At 36.8% G+C, this 24,166-nt stretch overlaps 1 protein-coding gene across 4 annotated transcripts in view; it reads right to left on the bottom strand.

Moving 5' to 3' along the window:
* Window positions 1-1,148: 1,148 nt before the first annotated feature.
* The window catches only part of UAP1 (UDP-N-acetylglucosamine pyrophosphorylase 1), a 39,857-nt gene continuing 16,839 nt past the window's right edge, over window positions 1,149-24,166 (bottom strand). For 2 of the 4 annotated variants that reach the window (XM_060090847.1, XM_060090846.1), the window contains 8 exons: window positions 22,440-22,644; window positions 20,175-20,350; window positions 18,612-18,784; window positions 13,718-13,911; window positions 8,501-8,641; window positions 7,522-7,710; window positions 2,497-2,563; window positions 1,149-1,722 (listed from right to left, as the gene is read on the bottom strand). In XM_060090847.1, coding sequence (XP_059946830.1) covers window positions 1,630-1,722; window positions 2,497-2,563; window positions 7,522-7,710; window positions 8,501-8,641; window positions 13,718-13,911; window positions 18,612-18,784; window positions 20,175-20,350; window positions 22,440-22,644 — 1,238 coding nt within the window. In that variant the 3' untranslated portion in view covers window positions 1,149-1,629. Of the gene's footprint in view, window positions 1,723-2,496; window positions 2,564-6,347; window positions 6,399-7,521; window positions 7,711-8,500; window positions 8,642-13,717; window positions 13,912-18,611; window positions 18,785-20,174; window positions 20,351-22,439; window positions 22,645-24,166 lie in introns of all 4 variants that reach the window. The other 2 variants (XM_060090844.1, XM_060090845.1) reach the window with 2 other exon arrangements.

The following is a 24,166-nucleotide window of genomic DNA, read 5'->3' as shown; positions in this document are numbered from 1 at the left end:
AAAATATGCTAGCACAATATTTAAGCCTTAGCACACACATACAAAAATTTTAAATAGATATATCATACAGTCTTCAAAAAAAAAAAGTGATCCTTAAACTTTGTACTTATAAAGAACAAAAGACCCACCCATGACATTCTATCATGTGACAACTTATCAATGGAAAATAAAATTTACTAATCTCTCCTTTAGACATAATTTTTAGAATTTTTCATTTATTCAGATGTCAATTTTTATGCTTTTGGTCAGTACTTAAAGGCTATATAAAATGTATTTATAAAGCTCAACATTTTTATGCAAACTACATGTTAGACATAGAGAATCCTTACTAACAACCAATGATCTATAGCCCATATTTAAAGAACCACCTTTGTCTTTTTTTTTTTAATATGGCATCTTTTAAAAAAAATATTTATTTATTTGGCTGCACTGGGTCTTAGCTGTGGAAACGGATCTTTAGTTGCGGTATGTGGGCTCTTTTAGTTGTGGCATGAGTACACGTATTTGCAGCACACATGTGGGATCTAGTTCCCTGACCAGGGATTCAACCCAGGCCCGCTGCACTGGGAGCATGGAGTCTTAGCCACCAGACCACCAGGGAAGTCCAAAAACCACCTTTGTCGGTTTAATCCTCTAGCTGAAAACACAGAACAAAACTGGAATAGTAGTGATTAACTCACCTGGGGAAATGCAGGAATTATATTCTTTTGAAATCACAAGTGCCACCAAATATTTGAGCAAAAGAGAATAGCCAATGATATACAAGGGTTTTCAAACTTTACAGTTTGGGCCAGATAATTCTTGTTTATAGGTGGTTGTCCTGTGCATTGCAGGATGGGTAGCAATATTCCTGGTCTCTATTCATTAGATGCCAGTACTACTATCCCACCCTCTCAGTTATGACAACAAAAAATGTCTCTAGACATTGCCAAACGTCCCTTGGAGGATGGCAAAACCATCTCTGGTTGAGGGCCACTATTATAAAGTGATAGGAGGATAAAGTTCAAAATTAGATATTCATTAAAAAAAACTAGAAGATTGCAGTCACAGAGGTATCAATTTGATTTTTTGCATTATCTCAAAGTTTCTCCAAAGATTCACATTTTCCCAATGGAATAATTCCCTCAAGGTACAAATGACACTCCAGAGACAAGAAGAAAAGTTCATTTTATTGTCCAATCATTTTCTTAAAAAAATTTAATTTTTGATAAAATAAAACAAACTTTTAGTACCATAGAAACCTTTCAACATGTACAATGACATATTATTACTATGTACAACTTCAAAAACAAACGCTGCCAGCTCCAAGTAAAGTGATGTTGAACACCCTGACTACACGTAAGCTGTAGGAAATTTCCTAGATGGCCAATGTTTTCCTTAGCTTGGAAAAAAAAGTATACAATTGAAAAATATAAATAAGACCTTCAATCAGTTGAGAATCATAAAAACACTTTCTGAAGTTCAGTCATCTGGATCTTGGGGAATATGTAGTAGTTACGAGAGTTCAACAATTAAAATGAAAGCCTGTGGATATGGAAAACTGAGTATTCCAGGAGAGGTCCTGTAGGTTCACAGTCGGTCTATCAAAAATAAAAGCTATTCTTATTGTGGTGGAACTTGGTATCTGGCTCATATACCATTCTTCACCAGCTCATGGACTCCATTCTCATCAATGATTAAAGGTGCATGGAATTCTTTATCTGCCACATAACTTTCTAGTCCCTACAAGAAGGGTTGAAATGAAACACAGTTAGAAAACTGGTGGACACTAGTCATGTAATGCTGGACTTAATGGCTATAATAATGATATAAAGCATGAATGCCAAGTTGGGTTGAGATACAGAATTTACAAGTCAATAAAAAATCTACTTAGTATACTTTTTAAACTGGGCTTAATGACCTATTTATGGAAGCATAAAACGAACAACAAAAAGAGGGAAAGTTATTCTGATTATAATAAAAGTTTTAAAGTTAATAAGATGATAATCATTCTTCCTTATAATCATCACTCAGTAGAGTTAACATTCTAAGCAAGGTGGCTGTTTCTGATGCTAGAAGTGAACAATCTGACAAGGATCTCCAGAAAAAAATATTACATATTAGAATAAAGGGGTCCCTACATCCCCCAGTCTTAAAGGTGAAAGTACTAAGCATATGAACAAAACAGGCCCACTGAAAGGAAAAATTACATCACACTAAAAAATGACAGATGATTTACCTAAAAAACAAGGTTTATTTTTTAAAAGCCCATTGCATTTCAATGTGTAGGTGAAATGAAGTAAACATTAAACATTCTGTTCATGGCAACTAATGGACAGATGCAAAGCCATAACAGGAACTCTCAAAGAGAAGGTTTCTCATTCCCAGGACGAGCTCCTCAGGGCAGGGCCACTGGAAAATGACGTATTTTCTCTAAGGACAACTCTACTTCAACATAAAACAATATCACAATCCTACTTCTAAAAGAATAGGGAAAAAAGCAAAAAGCAAACTTACTTCTCCAGCATAGGAGATAAGAGGAGAGATTTCACATTGTATTGGTACATCATTGGCATCCTTCAAGCTAAGAAAAAAAAATCAGACACGGTCAAGATTCTGCTTCCCATGTTACTTGCCAGAGCGAAGATACAGACCATAATTTCCCTCTGAGAAACCTGCAGATAACAAAATTCTCCTAAACAAATAGAACAGATCCTACCCTCATGATCACTTAATTCCCTGAGGAGTAAGTTAACATGAAATCATCATGGTCCAAAAGACACTATCTGGGGTAATCACCAGTAGCTCTTCAAAGTACTTTGCCAACATTGACATACTTATCCCTTAATGTACATATCATTTTTTATCATTTCCAAATTTTAAGTTCATAGAGAAGGGACTAATTACTGAGTACGCACTGTGTTCCAGGCTCACTGTGAGGCATTTTGAATCCTTCGTATTTCATTTTAACCCTGCCACAGCCTTGCATGTTACGTACTAACGTTGACCGACATTCTAAAGCTGCACTGTCCAAGACAGTGGCCACTAGCCACATATGGTTATTTAAACTTAGATTAATAAAAAATTTAAAAATTAATTAAAAATTTAAAATTCAGTACCTCAGTCATAATAACCACACTTCCAGTGCTCTGTAGCCATGAATGGCTAACGACTACCAAATTGGATAGCACAGATATAGAACATTTCCTTCATTACAGAAAATTCCATTGGACTAAAAGGTCAGTTAAATTATTTCCCAGTACAGCCCAAATCTCCTAGATTAGATTAGCTGAGCTGATTTATTCAATGTTTCAAGGTGCTTCTCGGTTACTTTCACCAAGGTCCCTTTTTTAAGAGCTAAGGCAGAATGCACCCAAGTGAAGGCAAGACCAAAGTCACCACTTGCTTCCTCTAGATCACGTTCTAACATTTACAGCCACCTGCGATCCTGAGTTTCTAAATTACGTAACACAAAAGTCAATAAATAGTGCTTTTAATATGCTTAAAGTCACTAACTTCAAGGTTTTTCACCATTTCAAGAATTTTACCAGTAAGATACAGGGCACACAAAAATCTACTCTTTTGCAGGCTCAAAACATATTGTCCTTTGTTTTACCAAATATGTAGTCTGAAGCTTTGGTGGGGTCAATAAAATCAGAGGGCTTCTGACGTTAGCCACACCCAATCTTTCTGTCAACAGAACCATTTAGTGAGCCTTCAAGGCACTCTATACCCTACTCCAACTCACTTGTCCTGCTACTTCCCACTCAAACCAGGCCAGACACATGTACGTTAGATTATTCCAAGTCATTCTCAACTATGGTCCCTTTAACTATCCAAATCATACCCACCCTCCAAGACATAACTCAAGCCCCAACCTTCCTTTGACCACTGCATTTCATAGTGATTGCTCTCATTCAGTTATTTATAAAAAAATAAATAAATTTATTAGACCTGTGATAAGTCACTGCCTCCTAGGGTAATTATTATTTATACCACACACTTAATACATACTGCCTGATGATGTTACTTTACCTTTATGTATGTGCATCTTGAATCTCACAGTAGGCTGTAAGAAATGACTTATTTCTCTTGTGTAAGCTACTTCAGCACCTGGGATACTAACAGTACCTGAAGGTCTGTGTGCAGGCCTACAAATGCTTGCTGGCTGAATGAATAAACGAACTATTGAGGGTAGATGGATGGCAGACTAATTCAGGTAAAAGATGAACTAAAAAGATGGAGCACATATCTCTCCAGCCAGAGATGTAGATATGTATCAGATTCTATCAAAAGAGCTCAAGAGATCTGGTCCAGACCCTCTTGGAGTCCTATAAAACCAAATGGGAAAATGAGGACCCATTCCATTGATAAGATGTATATAACCTAGCCCCACCTGAACCCCTAAAGGATTTGGTGTGCCAGGAACTGAAGGTGTTTTTGAACCGGAGGAACACATAGCCAACCTGAATATAACTTCCCTTCTAATACCACAAAGATACCAAAAAAAAACTAAGAAAGTTGGATGCCCGAGAAGAGAAAACAGAGGAACTCCTGTCACCAAATGTAAAATCTCAGGAGATAGGCAAATCAGCCCCACACAGCTCTGTCCCCTAATTCTTTAGTCAAGCATCTTTCTGGTAGCTAACACTGTTGAGTAGGTATTCAGGTAAAAAATAAAAATAATGTCATTTTGTCAAAATTCAGCATCCTTGCTTCCATTCTTTCAGAATACCTCCAAGCTGTTTCTTCCCTCTTTTATAAAAAAATACTTTCGGGCTTCCCTGGTGGCGCAGTGGTTGAGAGTCCGCCTGCCGATGCAGGGGACACGGGTTCGTGCCCCGATCCCGGAGGATCCCACATGCCGCGGAGCGGCTGGGCCCGCGAGCCATGGCCGCGGAGCCTGTGTGTCCGGAGCCTGTGCTCCGCGGCGGGAGAGGCCACGGCGGTGAGAGGCCCGCGTACAGCAAAAAAAAAAAAAAAAAAAAATACTTTCTTTTCATCTCCCATTTTTAAGTAATCTTTTTCTACTCTATGAGGGCATCCTTTAGTCCTAAGAATTTCAGCAGGACCTATTTCTAATTCCATGATCTCATTTGGGGCCAAACTTTGATTTCAGTTTAACTATTCAACAAATGGTTAAAATGAAGTAAATGGGGATGGGGGGAGTGTGAAATAAAAGAACTCAAACAAGAACTAAATAATGTTTAAAACTTTTTGTATCTTAACTGAGATAGCTGGATGTTGTTTTCAGTTGTATAATTAAGAAGCTGTTTCACTTTACAGGTTAAAAGCTGTGGTTCAATCAGAAGGAAATTTAGGGTCAAAAATTTATTTTTTTAATTGTAAAAGCAGCTTGCTTCCACATATTAAAGACGATGGATGGGACAGACAATGACAAAGGGCACTGCGTCCCAGCTGCTATGGCATGAGGGGCAATAGTTAGCTATGGCTGCTATAAGAAACTAGCCAGCTCTGTGAGTCCACTTCCTTGTCTCCAGGGCCACATCCCAGAAACACTGACACTCACAGGGACTTGTCTCTACAGGGCAAAGATGAGTGGCACAGGCAGGAAAAAACACACAGATGAAACTGACATCACTGCTACTCTATTTCTGAGAAAACTCCCATCTCCAGATCCTTGCTATGTACACATTTCCCAAATTATCTTAAAAACTTAAAACTCAAACTAAACCTTATTACTTTTAAAGTGTAACAAGAATACCAAGCTGTCTCTTTAGCTATAAAGATAATGGCTTTTTCAAACTCTGTCAGTACCCAAACAAGAGAAGATACATGCTACTTCTAGCTAAAAATTATCAACCATTAAGACAAAAAGACACTTTCTTTAGGAGCTAAAATTAACACAGAGAGACCAAAAATGGAGCTGTTACTATGAGAATAAATCAGAAGAACAGTTTTCTCCACGTTAAGAGCCATCAAATATGTCAAGAGCAGTTAGCCTTTATACTGACAGCATATATCCAATTTGATAAGACACATCTGCAGAATGTTATTTTTATCTAGCTTATGCTAAAAGGGGTATGCTAGGATCCAAATTTGTTCTCCCTGGCCTGTAACCTGCTCTAGATTTTATCTTTTACTTGTTAACTTGTCACTACAGGCTCAAATACCTATGGTCAAATTTTTTAGAAAAGCATGCTCCCCATTTCCAGCATGCACTGAGATTCTGAGTTAGTGTCATCCAGCGAGATACCTGCCACCAAATAAGCAGTACCCCCACCAAAGCTTCAACCATCCACCCCGCAGACCACCAAAAGGCAGAGAGCACTAAACTACAATGCCAGTTAGTATGGAGGGAAGCACAGCCCCATCACCATGCACTGCAGGCAGGCTGGTATATTTACTTGTGATTGACATCAGCTGTGATGGTCTCTGACTTTCCATTTGTAGCACTGCTATGTAGGAACAAATAAGCATTAATGGGAAAGGAAACATACCAAACAATAAAAATGAAGTGGAACTGCAAAATATACTTGACTGAAAGGCATGTATTTATGATAAATTATAAACTTGGCAAAGGAGATCTGTGCGGGTAAAAAAAATGAAAAACAACTCAGTGGTCAAAGATGAAGCATGAGGACAATCTGACATGGCACAGAGCAAGCCTGTTGACAAGACAGAGCCTGAAAGTAGCCTTGGACTGCGAGACAGTCTACCACTGCTCCTTTTTGTAAAAACATAGTTATGGACCAGTAAGTTCCAATGCCCAATGTTCTAACCTTTACCAAGGCATTCTAGAGCTTTTGTGCATACAAACAGTCTTTTTATCCCTTAAGAATATAAATTCTATGGCAGAATGTTTTTTACAGAAGTATAGAAACATCGAATGATTTAGAAAGGGGGAATTCTAGGTGCCAAAAGGGGTTTTATCAAAAAACATAAGACATAGCTTAAAAGTGCTTTATCTCACATTTGAATAGCCCCAAGGATCTTCTTTTTTTTTTTTTTTAATTCTAAAATCCTAAAACGTTTCCAAAGTTTGAGTATCAGTGAATGTAAGTAGCATGCACATCCCTTCCTGGCACCTCCCTCAGCAATCTGAAAGTGCCATGATGAGAACTGAAGTATGCCTATGTCTCATAGGCAGCCTGTGGGTGGCAGGTCTTTTGTGGGTTGGAGGGCAGGGGCTCGTAGATAGCACTTAAGTGAGGCCACAGATATATGGGCAGCAAAAATCAATCCTCTTGCGCTGTGGCATAGTGGCCTCTGATGGACTTTAACCATGGGGCACACCAGAAGAATTACCTACTGACCATTATTCAGTAGGAGTCAGTTCACTGACACAGTAGAGAGGCATCCAAAAAACCAAGAGCTTTAGAAGATTCCTCTTTAAGGGGAAGTAAAGCTATTGTTCTCTTTGTAACAGGCCAAGCCTTCATTACTTCACATCAGGATCTGCCCACATCAATGCTTTGCTTTTTTAAAAGTTCTAGGAATACATCAGAGATAGAGGAAAAAGAAGTCCAAGAGGAGAAGCCCAGGAAGCATCCACACAGAAGAGAAAAGGCATCAACCTACCGCGGAATTGCTGGGAGGCGAGAGCCATTTTCATCTATGAAGTGGCCCCCGGCATTGAGGACCCAGCAATGATGAAGGGACATCAAAGCATGCCTTGCAGTAGTGGGGTTGTCCTTCCCGTTCTGACTGTCTGCATTCTTCAGTGGGGAAAACTCATCTTCCCGTAATACTTCATACACCACAAACTTCCTAGAGTAGAACCATACAAACACTGCTTTATTATGAAATAAAACTGTGCACACAGCTTCTGACTCCTCTCTATATAGCTAAGCCTTTGGTCTTCAATTACAGTCTCTCTTAATCCAATTTCAAACGAATGCTGAAAGAAATAATGTTCATCCCTGGATGAAATAAAGTTGGAATTCTCTTCTCTCTGCAAAATGAAAAATTATTTCCAACCCCAACAATAAAATACTTCATCTTAAGTCAGATTAGAAATGTTAATACAAAAAGATCATATTAGTATCTATTCTGAAACAAAAAAAACAGGCAAAAAGGATGATTTAGAAATGTATATAGGAAGATGACTTCTGCATTTTCATATTGGTCAAATTCTGAGACACAAATCTCAACATCAATGTGATCTTTAACAGAGAGCTGTATAAGATAAAAACATGTTCACTGAAACATTTACTCATAGATCAGTAAGACATCCTAAACACAAATGGGCCAATTCTCTATCTCAACCTTTTCTGTCTCTCAGACAAAATAAGTGACTTTAACAATTCTGCAGGAGAGTCAGATAATAAACTAACTGAAATTTTTTAAAAAGTACCCACAGGCAACACAAACCATATTCTTGGATTGGTGGTTTCACACTAGAGGATGATAATGAGTCAAAACTATACACTCACAATCAAAATGCCATAACTGACAATATACACTGTCAACTGTTTTCTGAAAAGAGTGTTCTGCCTAGAAGAGTAAAGGGCAACATTTCAAGACATACTTAATCTTACTGATGTTATTCGAAACATACTTTGCAAACTGGAAGATGTCAAAGACAAATTTTTCCATCTTTATTCCATTTGGTTTGTCTGGCTTAATTAACTGCCCCTGGGAATCCACATATGGAATCTTCTTCTGAGCCACATGGTGCTGCAACTGAGGTTCATAAATACTAAGTAGGAAAAGAAAAAAAAAAACATAATCACTTTCCAAATTTAAAATGCCAGAGAATCTGATAATCATACTCAGGAGCAAACGCACCAACAATGAGTACTAAGATTTCAAAGGGAAAAGCATTTGTTAAATTTCAGTTCAAGTTTAAATATTAAATGAATAGATTTCCCTATTCATTTCCATAAATTAAAAAAAAATCAAATCATGATCTCCAAAATAAAAAAACACACACACAGCTCACACCAACATCTCTCCCATGATTTCCATGTCTTTTATAAAATGTTCCACTCTTTGCCCCAACTTTCCCAACTGAGATACCATCAAGTGTTAGATGGAAAGAAGAGTATTTATAATTACTTTGGATGAATTAATAACACAGCTGCAAAAAGCATAGTGGAATGGGAAATATTTTGGAACTGGAGTTGAAATTCTAAAGTAAACCTGAAAATGGAAATCAGAAGAAAGCTGGAGTAGCAATTCTCATATCAGACAAAACAGACTTTAAAGACTATTACAAAAGACAAAGAAGGACACTACATAATGATCAAGGGATCAATCCAAGAAGATATAACAATTGTAAATATTTATGCACCCAACATAGGAGCACGTCAGTACATAAGGCAAATGCTAACAGCCATAAAAGGGGAAATCAACTGTAACACAGTAACAGTAGTGGACTTTAACACCGCACTTTCATCAATGGACAGATCATCCAAAATGAAAAAAAATAAGGAAACACAAGCTTTAAATGACACACCAAACAAGATGGATATGACTGATATTTATAGGACATTCCATCCAAAAACAACAGAATACACTTTCTTCTCAAGTGCTCATGGAACATTCTCCAGGATAGACCATATCTTGGTCACAAATCAAGCCTTGGTAAATTTAAGAAAATTGAAATCATATCAAGAATCTTTTCCAACAACAATGCTATGAGACTAGATATCAATTACAGGAAAAAAAACTGTAAAAAAATACAAACACATGGAAGCTAAACAATATGCTACTAAATAACCAAGAGATCACTGAAGACATCAAAGACAAAATCAAAACATACCTATAAACAAATGCCAATGAAAAGATAACAACCCAAAACCTATGGGATGCAGCAAAAGCAGTCCTAAGAGGGAAGTTTATAGCAATACAGTTCTACCTCAAGAGACAAGAAAAATCTCAAATAAACAACCAAAACTTACACCTAAAGCAATAGAGAAAGAAGAACAAAAAAACCCAAAGTTAACAGCAGTAAAGAAATCATAAAGATCAGATCAGAAATAAATGAAAAAGAAATGAAGGAAACAACAGCAAAGATCAATAAAACTAAAAGCTGGTTCTTTGAGAAGTTAAACAAAATTGATAAATCATTAGCCAGACTCATCAAGAAAAAAGGGAGAAAAGTAAAATCAACAGAATTAGAAATGAAAAAGGAAAATAACAACTGACACGGAAGAAACACAAAGGATCATGAGAGATTACTACAAGCAATTATATGCCGATAAAATGGACAACCTGGAAGAAATGGACAAATCCTCAGTAAAGCACAACCTTCTGAGACTGAACCAGGGAGAAATAGAAAATATAAACAGACCAATCACAAGCACTGTAATTAAAACTGTGATTAAAAGTCTTCCAATTAACAAAAGTTCAGGACCAGATGGCTTCACAGGTGAATTCTACCAAACATTTAGAGAAGAGCTAACACCCACCCTTCTCAAACTCTTCCAAAATACAGCGGAGGGAGGAACACTCCCAAACTCATTCTATGAGGCCACCATCACCCTGATACCCAAACCAGACAAAGATATCACAAAAAAGAAAAACTACAGGCCAATATCACTGATTAACATAGATGCAAAAATCCTCAACAAAATACTAGCAAACAGAATCCAACAGCAGATTAAAAGGATCATACAACATGATCAAGTGGGGTTTATCCCAGGAATGCAAGGATTCTTCAATATACACAAATCAATCAATGTGATACACAATATTAACAAATTGAAGGACAAAAACCATATGATAATCTCAATAGATGCAGAAAAAACTTTTGCCAAAATTCAACACCCATTTATGATAAAAACTCTCCAGAAAGTAGGCACAGAGGTAACCTACCTCAACATAATAAAGGCCATATATGACAAACCCACAGCCAACATCACTCTCAATGGTGAAGAACTGAAACCATTTCCTCTAAGATCAAGAACAAGACAAGGTTGCCCACTCTCACCACTATTATTCAACATAGTTTTGGAAGTTTTAGCCACAGCAATCAGAGAAGAAAAAGAAGTAAAAGGAATCCAAACCAGAAAAGAAGAAGTAAAACTGTCACTGTTTGCAGATGACATGATACTATACATAGAGAATCCTAAAGATGCTACCAAAAAACTACTAGAGCTAACCAATGAATATGGTAGAGTAGCAAGATACAAAATTAATGCACAGAAATCTCTGGCATTCCTATACACTACTGATGAAAAATATGAAAGAAAAATTAAGGAAACACTCCCATTTACCATGCAACAAAAAGAATAAAATACCTAGGAATAAACCTACCTAAGGAGACAAAAGACCTGTACACAGAAAACTATGAGACACTGATGAAAGAAATTAAAGATGATAAAAACAGATGGAGAGATTTACCATGTTCTTGGATTAGAAGAAACAACACTGTGAAAATGACTCTACTACCCAAAGCAATCTACAGATTCAGTGCAATCCCTATCAAACTACCAACTTCATTTTTCACAGAACTAGAACAAAAAATTTCACAATTTGTATGGAAACACAAAAGACCCCGAATAGCCAAAGCAATCTTGAGAAAGAAAAATGGAGCTGGAGGAATCAGCCTCCTGGACTTCAGACTATACTACAAAGCTACAGTAATCAAGGCAGTATGGTACTGGCACAAAAATAGAAATATAGATCAGTGGAACAGTATAGAAAGCCCAGAGATAGACCCATGCATCTATGGTCACCTTATCTTTGATAAAAGGAGGCAAGAGAATACAATGGAGAAAAGACAGCCTCTTCAATAAAGTGGTGCTGGGAAAACTGCACAGCTACATGTAAAAGAATGAAATTAGAACACTTCCTTACACAAAAATAAACTCCAAATGGACTAAATGTAAGGCCAGGCACTATAAAACTCTTACAGGAAAACATTGGCAGAACACTCTATGACATAAGTAACAGCAAGATCCTTTTTGACCCACCTCCTAGAGAAATGGAAATAAAAACAAAAAAATGGGATCTAATGAAACTTAAAAGCTTTTGTACAGCAAAGGAAACTACAAACAAGATGAAAAGACAACCCTCAGAATGGGAGAAAATATTTGCAAATGAAGCAACTGACAAAGGATTAATCTCCAAAATATACAAGCAGCTCATGCAGCTCAATATCAAAAAAACAAACAACCCAATCCAAAAATGGGCAGAAGACCTAAATAGACATTTCTCCAAAGAAGATATACAGATTGCCAACAAACACATGAAAGGATGCTCAACATCACTAATCATTAGAGAAATGCAAATCAAAACTACAATGAGGTATCACCTCACACAGGTCAGAATGGCCATCATCAAAAAATCTACAAACAGTAAATGCTGGAGAGGGTGTGGGGAAAAGGGAACCCTCTTGCATTGTTGGTGGAATGTAAATTGATATAGCCATTATGGAGAATAGTATGGAGATTCCTTAAAAAACTAAAAAGAGAACTACCATATGACCCAGCAATCCCACTACCGGCCATATACCCTAAGAAAACCATAATTCAAAGGGTCTTGTACCACAATGTTCACTGCAGCACTATTTACAATAGCCAGGACATGGAAGCATCCTAAGTGTCCATCGACAGATGAATGGATAAAGAAGATGTGGCACATATATACAATGGAATATTACTCAGCCATAAGAAGAAATGAAATTGAGTTATTTGTAGTGAGGTGGATGGACCTAAAGTCTGTCATACAGAGCGAACTAAGTCAGAAAGAGAAAAACAAATATCGTATGCTAACATATATATATGGAATCTAAAAAAAAAAGGTTCCGATGAACCAAAGGGCAGGACAGGAATAAAGGCAGAGACATACAGAATGGACTTGAGGACATGGGGAGGGTGAAGGGTAAGCTGGGACGAAGTGAGAGAGTGGCATGGACATATAGACACTACCAAATGTAAAACAGATAGCTAGTGGGAAGCAGCTGCATAGCACAGGCAGATCAGCTCGGTGCTTTGTGACCACCTAGAGGGGTGGGATAAGGAGGGTGGGAGGGAGACACAAGAGGGAGGGGAAATGGGGATATACATATGCATATAGCTGATTCACTTTGTTATACAGCAGAAACTAACACAACACTGTAAAGCAATTATACTCCAGTAAAGATGTTAAAAAAAAAAAAGTAAAGCTGAGTAACTTTTTAAAAAGTAGATAGTCATCTTAAATGTCTAAAAAGCAATCAAGTGAAGAATCAGATATTGAGAATGTCCTTCATTTTAAAATCTGGTGTGATAAAATAGCTCTTATTTTATCCTTAGTTGGCACTACTATGCTGATTTCCATCCTTGTCTCAAGTTCTTTTTTCTTTACTTTCTAATGCACTAGTTCCTAAATGCTAGTCTGAGAACCAGCTAAATTAAATGGTGTGGACAGCTTGTTAAAAATATGGATGTCTGCATCCACCTCCAGAAATTCTGATTCAGTAGATGTAGGGTAGACATCTGTATTTTTTAAGGTTTCCAGTTGTGGTAGAGAGAGGGTATTCCCTTTCTTATTCTTTGCTTCTCCAGAACCTAGCACAGCTGGAGGGAGGGAAGTAAGAGAAGAGCGAGAACTGCTTTGGACTCCAGTTAATGCACTGAGGAGAATGGACTACTACAAATTTGCACTCGATGATATATCTTACTAAAAACAACTACAATGTCAGGTAAACTTCCATTTGATAAAGATGCTCCTCAGAAAGGAAGATGAATCATGTACGATATGGACTTGAAGTTTCTTCCTACTTCTCAAGTGACTTAGCTTCAGATTAACAAATAAAAATTTTTAAAAGCCCCCATCTTGCCCATACTTGACAACATCTCTCAGAAATGGTACAGTGAAGAAATGGTTGGCAATGTTCCCCGCATTGAACAGCAGTCGTCCATCTGAGCTTCGTTTTTGAGCTGTAGACAGAGAAATCTCACTATATTCCACCACCTGGTATACTCCATCCACTCGGCAAACCACTCCAACTGGTTCTGTAGGGTTCGTTTTCTCTACCACCTGCCCACCAAAGGAAGACAACAGTAGAGAAAGAAATTCAATCAGGCACTGCATTGGAGATCTGTCATTTTCCAAGACCACATTTACAATTTTACTTATTTTATCTTTAAGGTATTAAGTCAAGAGGAATCTTTAGATAATCATCTATCTGGGAAGAGGTAAATTATCTCCCTCCAATTTATCATCTAACTAAACTGTACAGCAGAAATTCCAGCATATACATAGGGCCCAGAAGAAATCACATTGGACTGGGAATAACTAAATAAGGAGTCTATGTTCCCCCAAATATGTTTTTATTATGGAATTTATCCTTAACCACACTCAACTACTTTGAGAATAAATGAAACAAAATCTCTCTGAGATTCACAAAACAAAAGAAGTAAGGCATTTTGCCTCTCATTTTGCACAAACCAATATTTCATTTGAAAATGGTGTTTCTTTCATTTTCGTTCATGAATACAGCAAATTCCTTATTTTTCAGGGACTTGGCTAGGAGGTAGGAGGGTTAGAGCAGGCAGGTCACAGTGTTCCACTCCAACTTCAATCAGAAAAGCCCACTCATATTTATGTTTTGCAGGCTAGGTTTTGTTTGAAGTAAGAGGTTCTATGCTTTTTTAAAAAGTTGAAAACCAGTGATTTGATAATCTAGCAAAGACTCTAGGATGATCAGGGAGCTGAGAGAAAAGTATTTGGTCAAAATCAGAGGGAAAACATAAGAGTATGTAATTTTAAAAAACCTCACAGGTGATTCTGATACCCCACTACCCTAAGCATATATCACTGACCTAAATTAAGTGTTTAGAATAAAATTATGAAACAACTGTATGCAATGCACTAACAGAAAACTCAAGCCTCAGATGAGATGAATATCCAGCAGAAAATCAAACAATTAAAATATATGAAGATATTATTTTTGCCCTGTTCGATTAACAATTCAGCATATTTCAGAGTATTTTGAAAAATCTGTCCCCACTTTGAAAAGTCTATGCAAACTATACATGAAATTATATCAATAAAATTAAAGCTTTTCTTCAGCAACTGATCTCTTAAAATAAATACAGCCAGTGGCAGTCCCTTCCAGACAACTAAAGCCACTATTGAGCACTTAGTTTACACAGCAATTAGAGATATAGGCACTGAGTGTAGCTCAGTGAGGCTGGGCTACTGGATACGTAGGCCTGCTGTGTAGTTTCACAGTTTGCTGCCCTGAAAGGAGTACAGTATTCAATGAAAAGAAACCTTCTACCACAGAAGTGGATTAAACTGGAGGGAAACATACAGCAAAATTATTTAAACCAATCATGGACCTATTTGCAATTCTAGTCTATCACTTCACATTCTCTACAGTAGGTATCTCAGTAGACAGGGAATCTGGAATAGATTCCTCCCATTCCCATTAAAACACACACACACACACACATGAGGTTTGTTTTCCAATCACTTCTATACAACCCTACTCCTAACCAGCCATAGAAAATAAAAATAAGCGTATTCACACTTTACTTCCCAAGTGTTAATCTGCCAGTAAAAGGTTTACTTTTATAACAACTATGAACCTCCAAATACTATAAAAGGCCAGATTACAAAAGAAAGCATTTGTAAAGTACATGAAGTTGGAAGTCAGTTTATATTCTACAGAAAAGATTTACAGCATAAAATTAAGAGGTCTCTTGATTTCCTACAAGTTAAATCCTGAAAAGCTGAGTTCAAAGTAACACTTTAACCTCAAAGTTACTGCAACTGCTTTACAAAATTATCTTTTCTTTTTTAAAACACTTTTTAAAGGAATTTTTTTCTTTTATTTTTTAAATTTAATTTATGTATTTATTTATTTATTTTTGGCTGCATTGGGTCTTCATTGCTGCGTGTGGGCTTTCTCTAGTTGCGGTGAGCGGGGGCTACTCTTTGTTGCGGTATGTGGGCTTCTCATTGCAGTGGCTTCTCTTGCTGCGGAGCACAGGCTCTAGGCACGCGAGCTTCAGTAGTTGTGGCACGCAGGCTTCAGTAGTTGTGGCTCGCGGGCTCTAGAGCGCAGGCTCAGTAGTTGTGGCACACAGGCTTAGTTGCTCCACGGCATGTGGGATCTTTCCAGACCAGGGATCAAACCCATGTCCCCTGCACCGGCAGATGGATTCTTAACCTCTGTGCCACCAGGGAAGCCCTAAAGTTATCTTTAATTAACAATCATTCCTACTCTCTCAGCTACGTACTTTTGTAAACCACTCCACTAAGTCTTTTCTCAAGGCTCTCACTCCATAAAAAATACTTAATTCACCAAGACAGGAGCCTATTAAAGAATTAAAAAAGAATTCCCTGCATAGAATTCTACTACACACTATGCATCACTCCCTAATTTAGGTGTTTTTAAAAATATATTTTAACATCTTGATTTTTTAAATTAAAAGGTGGGAGGACAGATTACATAGATGATTTCTACTATTTCTAAAAGTTTTTAACGTATACCAGTCTTGTAATATTTCGGTTCCATCTGAATATGTATTTATGCATTCATTGAGTGACTGTTACATTATATGCCAGACACAGAACTAGGCAGGAAGACTGAGGCAGGATTTGTCCTAGAGGACCCAGGGGAAATGGAGAAGAGAGAATGGTTGTATTTATATCCCTGCATGATTAATATACTCATAAAAGTTGGCATACCAATTCAATGTTTTTTGAGCTGCCAGCAAAAACATAATTAATCTAAAGAATTTGGCTTTATAAATGTGATATAATACTAAAACCAAGAGTTGGGAAACAGTTCTAATCCTGCCTCTGCTAATGTGATGAAGGACCTTGAGCCTGGAACTTATTTAGTACTGGAACTCAGAGTGTCCATTTCTGAGATCAAAGGGGTTGACCAGATAGATGATCTCTGAGGTCCCTCCCAGGTTCAATATTCTCTAATCATTTAGAATTTAAATTGATTCTGAAGCTCAGAGCAGTAAAATTTTAAGTTTCTATTTTAGAAAGAAGAGTGACACCAAGTGGAACAAAGTCAGAAATACAGTTTTGTTTTGTTTTTTAAAGCTTAGTAGCTATGTAATTAAAATCCAATGCACTATTTCTATTACAGTTTAGTAGCTATTTACAATACAGCACAGATACTCATAGAGTACTGAAATGGATAGAGGTCTTCAATCAATGAACTAAACCAACCCTTTACTTTCAGAGTCAGGAGGAGTCTTCTTAGGTCTACCAGCTTAATCTCTCAAAACTTGTACTAGTAAATTTAAGACTTCAGCTTCTGTGACTTTGCATTAGATTTGTAGATTAATTTGGAGAGAAATGACATCTTTATAATAGAAAATTTCCAACCAAGGATATGATATGTCTCTTATGGCAGCTCTTCTTTTTAAATTCATATAGTTAAAATTTATATGTAGTTTAATTTGCTTTTGTCAGAAGCCTATACGGTTTTTGCTTCTGGGAAATAGGTCTTCCCTTCATGTCGATTTTAAAATTATTCTAACACAACACTGTAAATCAACTAAACTCAAATAAAAAAAATAAATAAATAAAATTATTCTAAACTTTCTTCTATCATCTTTATGGTTTTTTACTTGGTAATGCATTTGAAATTGATTTTGGTATGAGCTCTGAGGGAGACATCTTACTTTATTTTTAGCCAGTTATCCCATTCATTTCCCCCCAGTGAGTTGAAATGCCATCTTTACGTGAGTTTGTTTCTGACTGATCTGTTCCATTAACCTGTCATTCTATTCTGGTTTCAGTACTACACTCCTAGTTACTTTTTATTTACAACCCATTTTAATATCTGATAGATTGTCTTCAACCCTCTTCCTTCCTTATCATCATCTTTTTTCAACATTTTCCTGGTCATCTTTACAATCTAAACTTTATTTATTTATTCTAAACTTTACCATCATTTTGTCAAATGTCCCCAAAATAGTCTCACTAAGACTTTGATCAGGATTGTGTTACACTTTAATTCTGTGAGAACTGATACCTTTACAGATTTCCAGGAAAGTAATATTTACATTAATATTTTCAAATCTTCCAAAGTGTTATTAAGGTCTTTGATGTCATAAAGGCAAGTCTCTTATATTATCATCTATGAAACCAAAAAAAATGCTAAAAAGAACTATGCCAAGGACAGCCATATTATATGGCATTACAAACCTCCCTCTGTCTCAATATCAGTATGTTTGTGGTCATTCATGCAGTTATTTAATCTCTTTAATTGTCCTTATCCCCTATCTGTGTATTTCCAACTTATTCACAAGACTATCATGAGTTACCCTGTCAAATGCCTTACTGAAGTCTACATCTGCTATTTCTACCATATTTCCTTTACCTACTACTCCAGTAACTTTGTCATAGGAAGAAACTGGGTTAATCTGATCAAATACAACTTGATATTAATGAATCCAACAACTTGATATTAATAAGCCCATCCCAGGCCTAGTGATGACCATTCACTTTCCCAGGTACTTACAAATCATCCACGCATATTTTAAACTCTTACTTGTGATGGACTAAGCATACATCATTACTTCTAGAATCAAATGTTGCCAATTTAAGAAAAAAAGTGGGTGCGGGATAGTTTAGTTACTTTCGAAGATGAATGATTCTAAAATATCCAAATCACCCTAATAAATCTAGTTTGACTCCTGGAATGTATATACTGACAAGAGAAAGACCACTTAAAGCCTAATTATAGTTGAGAAAGGCATTACCTTTGCTCCACAGTCTGCTCCTTTCTGAATGCAAAATCCAATGAACCGTGGGTCTGCCACTTTTACTAATATGTTGTCAACACAATAGACATGAATGCTCCAAATGCCTCTTTGCTCCATATCCTCCACAATATTCTGGGCTGCAAGAGCCCGATAAAGACCACCATTCCCATCTGGGAAATAAAATAGCCTGTTAGTAGCACACCAGAACTCAGTGTGACGGCAACCCAAAGATTGTTTAATGTTTCTCAACTGGGATGAAGATCTCTGAAAACCAGTTTTACATTACAGGGCCAAGAAAACTGAATGTCCATAAGGAAGGATCCAGGTGTCAAAAAGTTATACTACGTGATTTTGAAGGTAATTTAGCATAAGTATAATAACATTATTAATGTAGGGCTAGGCAACCCCAAAGAACATACTTTTCTTTTTAACTCAGCCCTTTTAACAATTTGGCCTATAATATATTGTGAAACATAAAATTCTTTAACAGGCAATAATGATTTTATAACATTTCAAGTTTTATTTGTATGATTCAAGTTAGCTCTGTATTTATAGCCCCAACACTGACAATTTCATCCATCTCAACAATAAAAATACATGAGTATTGATACCAAATGATTTGTTAAGAAACCAGATTAATATGAAGGTCTATGGTGATTTAAACTAAATATATGTAAAAGCCTCTTCTTTCCCCATCTATTTTTAGTGCTGCTTTAATGTACTTCTTCCAACAACAACCTCAGCTACAATTTAAATGACAAAAAATTAGACAACTTCACAAAACAAAGCTAAAAATAGTAAACTCTTCTATTAATTAAAAAGAATTGAGTGGGGGGGGGAAGAGTTGAGATTAAATAAAAGCCTACACCTGCAAAGCACCACTGTAAATAATGTTTTTATTTCCTTTCAGCCTTTCCTTCAAGAAGAGCTTCACAGAGATGAGAATCTGTTGACACATTTACTTTTATAGTGGGATCATACTTATGGTCACTATATGTGGCTACACAGGCAGCACACTGCCCAATCCTAGGGATGCCATTAGCAAACTACAACTGTGCATGCAGCTCTGTATTTTTCATTCTCTTACTTAACCTACTGAAACTATTTCGCTTTGTCAATTAATATCTCCACACAATTATTTCAATACTGTTTAAGAATTAATGCTACAGGTAAACTATAATCTAGCCTCTTATTTTTTAAGCAGCAGATGGTTTCCAATTTTTCACTACAATAAACAATGTAGCCATGAACAATACTGTATATAAAATACTGGGTAAAGAGAATAAATACTCTGAATGCTGCTCAAATTGCTCTCAAGAGCAGACATCCACAGCAAGTATAAAAGCATATCCATTTCACCCATGGGCATTTCCATTTTTTTTAATCATTGCCAAATTTAAAAATAATTAAAATATTAATTTTTAACATCCAAATCACCATATTAAAAAAATCAAAACTTAAAGAGCTACATATCGTAAATCAACCGTACTTTAAAAAAACAATTTAATGAGTTGTGTTACTACCACTTCTAGTCACCATTAAATAAGAATGGTTACAAACCTGGAGCCATAGAAACCTTGTTCTTCTCTTCCAAAATAATTTTCCCATCAAAACTCATAGCAGGCAGCATTCCCTGCCGAAAAAAGATTACATTCTCTTTTTTTAAACCAAAGTACTTGTGCTTTGTGAAGAATTCCTTTGTAGATTCCATTGTTCTGCCACTGGTCATTATATACCTTGCAAGAGAAAAGTAAATCTTCTAAGCCATAGCGCTATGTGAATTAGGGCAAAGTCAAGTCTTGTCTATTTCCTAAACTAAAGAAAATTTTTGAGAGCACTGTTTATTGTTTTCACTTCCTTCATCCTCTTCCTGGATAAGGCAGCATTAGCTGCTACCCAAGGGGAATTTCTTCCAGTAACTTCATCAATCCTTATGTATAAAATAAATCTGTAACAATATTAAAACATATCTCCTGCAACAGAAAGCCTACAGCTGGCTCAAGTAAGCATTTTAGAACTCTGAAAAGTGTATTCTAGGTTGAAATCTCCTATTCTAGTAATAGGGAGAAAAGGGTAAATGTAATACATTCTAATTATCTCTTATGGTTCTTTTTACAAAAATTTTGAAATGGTATCTGGGCTCTGCTCACCCTTTATTTAAAATCATAAAAGTGTAATTATACTCTCTGTTGTCACAAAACTCCAACCCATGTCACCATAGCAAAAGAGAAAAAAATTCTATCTATAACCATAATTAGTGACTACAATAGCTTTTCCCATTACTAAAATGTAAACCATATATAAGTAGGGATTTTTGTCTGTTTTGGTTCTGTCTGTCTCGGTTCCCAGCACCCAGAAGTAGGTACTCAATTAATATCTGTTAAATGAAGAACATTATATCATTTCCCAGCATAGTCAATATCTGTCTGATTAACAAATTATCCTGGGCATTATGAGTATTATGAAGCCTGGGCACAAAAACTTTGGGCATCATGATTTAGATGACAAAAGAAGTGACTAAACTGTTCCACATAAGAAAAATAAATTCTGAGCTGTGAGGAGAAAGAAAAAGAAGAAAATCCAACATGATAGTGGGAGGCCAGGGCTGTAGGTAGAATTTTGGCCACTTAGAACACAGACGTCCTTCAAAAATCCCCAAGGGAATCAAAATGAAGAAAATAGTTCGCAGCTGGCCAATACCATCCTTAATAGCTAGAAAAGCTGAGGAAATTACAAAAAGCCTATTTTTAAAGGCATCAGAGAGCTACAAAAGCAACATGGATTAGAACTAAAATTCAAGGGAGTGAGAATCTTTCAAAGGAGAGCTGAAGATATGCAGCTGCCTTTTCCTGGGGGTATTTGCTGATGGGGGTAAAGGCTAGTGGTAGAGAATCTGAGCTTGGACCAGGCAGAAGGACAGAGAAACCAGCAGAGTTTTTGTTGGTCACCTGGGGCTAAAATAACAACATTAGGGACTTGAGGGATTTCAAACGCACAGCTGGTTTCCCCCTCAAAACATGCTAACTTCCAAAGCTGCTCTGAGAAACAGATTCAAGAGCTAAATCAAAACCTTTTAAAAAACAGAGCAGAATTTCCTGTAATCTCTTGGTGTTTAGAAGATGAACACTGGCCGAGGTAGGCCCTGGTGACCTGACATACTATCAGAGACTGAGAATCCCAGTTTGGCCCACAGCAGCGAAATCAATGGGGCTTTCAGCTGGTGTGTATGGGAGAAGGGTGAGGTTTCAGGAGGACTAGATAACCCAATTATTTAAGGATATGAGTTTCTAGAGTGAGAGAACCCACGGAGTGCCCACAGCAGTGACTGAAAATAGATCCATACCACGTCGTCATGAAATTTCAGTTACTAAAGATAAAAAGAGACCCCAAATTCTTTCAGAGCAAAAGGGGGAAAAAAAAAAAGATTGGGAATCAGAGTGGCAATGGACCTCTCCAAAGCAATGCTGAAACAACGGAGCAATGCTTTCAAATTTCAGAGGGAAACTGATTTTCAATCAGAAATTCTATACATAAACAAACTACCAATCAATATGAAGTTTCTAGACCTAGAGAACCCTCTGAGTACCCAAAGGTACTCAGGTAGGGAGTAAAAGTTGGAGGTGAGTATATATTGCTCATTAAGGCTACAGTGATTATCTATCTAGCTGTAACACATATTATTTTAACATATATGGTAAATTATAGCTCCCAAGAAAATCTGTAGTAACAGGAAACACATCTGCCTATGAATAAAGTACATATGCATTTTGAAGATTATAAACCAATATATGTTCAGACACTGTCCCATAATGAGAAATATCTTACCACGGAATGATGCATTTGTTGCCATGATATTTTTCAGCTAACTGTTGAAGCTTCAGGATACGCTCTGCTTGAATCTGAAAAAGTGTCTTATGGGATGGCAAACCAACATCATACATCCCCTTGGGATATGCAACACCAAGTCTTGTCCCCTGCCCACCAGCTAGAAGAAGAACTGCCACTTTGTTCTGAGAAATCTGGAAAAGTCCTAAAAAAGAAAATACGTGTATCACTCTATAGTTCAACACTTTAGGATTACAAATACAAAGGTAGCTGCAAAGAGTCACCCTATCTGCATAAGCCATAAAGACAAGGAATTCACAAGTAATCATGGATGACTATCTTGTTAATAAAAACATTTTTATTATTAAAAAATTAAATTTATATAACCCAACCAAACACCAAACAATTAATAATATACTTTAATGAACTAATAATTTTTATTCTAATAAGGTTGGAAGGCAAAGACCAAGAGATGTTATAAATGTTTTAAAAGCACTTGAGGGCCTCCCTGGTGGCGCAAGTGGTTGAGAGTCCGCCTGCCGATGCAGGGGATACGGGTTCGTGCCCCGGTCTGGGAGGATCCCATATGCCGCGGAGCGGCTGGGCCCGTGAGCCATGGCCGCTGAGCCTGCGCGTCCGGAGCCTGCGCGTCCGGAGCCTGTGCTCCGCAACGGGGGAGGCCACAACAGTGAGAGGCCCGCATACCGAAAAAATAAATAAATAAATAAAAAATAAAAGCACTTGACAACTTATCACATGTGGCAAGTTAAGAAAAAGATAGGATAAAAGCAGATCCCTAGGCTTCAGGATGAATGATGATGCTATTAAATTACCTCCAGCTGATAAATCAATCAATAACAATTAATCAATCAATGAGCATATAAAAATATAGACAAGCTACCATCCAGTAAATGTAAAGAAAAGAAACCCTGAGTTGGGAAAGCAGTGTAGTCCAACGGTTAAGAAGCCGGGCTCTGAAGTCAGGACACCTGGGTTTGAAACCCAACTCAAGTGAATGAGCTTAGGGGATGTGCCTGCAAAAGGGCATCAGGAGACTTTGTGGAATGATGGAAATGTTGTATATCTGATTGGGGTGGTAGTTACATGGGTGTGTAAATTTGCTAAAAACTCATAAAACTAGTGCATTTTATTGTATGTAATTATACTTCAGTACAATTTATTAAAATGCCTTCTTTTTTTTTAAATAGGCCATCTATTGCAGCTCAGAAGGATGTGACATGGAGTTTTTTTGAAACTGTAAGTGAAACTATAAATGTTATTAAGAGACAGAGGCTCTCAGTTTGGATTAAAAATAAAATAAAATAAAATCTTGCCATGTACCATTTCTAAGAGCTACCTCATAACTCTAAGGTAGACAGCTTCAGCACCAGAAGGTAGAGTAGCTTGTGGGAAGAGGCAACAAAGAAACTGGATCTCTGGGAAGCTAGAAAAGCTGTAAAAGCTCAGATGTGATAAAGCAATGGTTGATGGGTTTTGTTCTATTTTCTGAATTTCATACTTTCATTAAAATTCTCAGAAATTCTATGAATAAGGCAGGCCACTATCCACAATTGTAGGCCAAGCCAGAGGGGGCAGTGGTGGCCAGTATCAATTATTATTATTTTTCACATCTTCAGGGAATGCGGGTTTGTCTAATTTACCAGCTTTATGCTTTATGTTTTTGATATATTGGGGCTTTCCTAAAGCTAATATACTAGTACATTGTG

The sequence above is a fragment of the Mesoplodon densirostris genome, chromosome 2 (genome assembly GCF_025265405.1).
Source record: "Mesoplodon densirostris isolate mMesDen1 chromosome 2, mMesDen1 primary haplotype, whole genome shotgun sequence".
NCBI classification, from domain to species: domain Eukaryota; kingdom Metazoa; phylum Chordata; class Mammalia; order Artiodactyla; family Ziphiidae; genus Mesoplodon; species Mesoplodon densirostris.
This window is presented reverse-complemented; position numbering and strand designations above follow the sequence as displayed.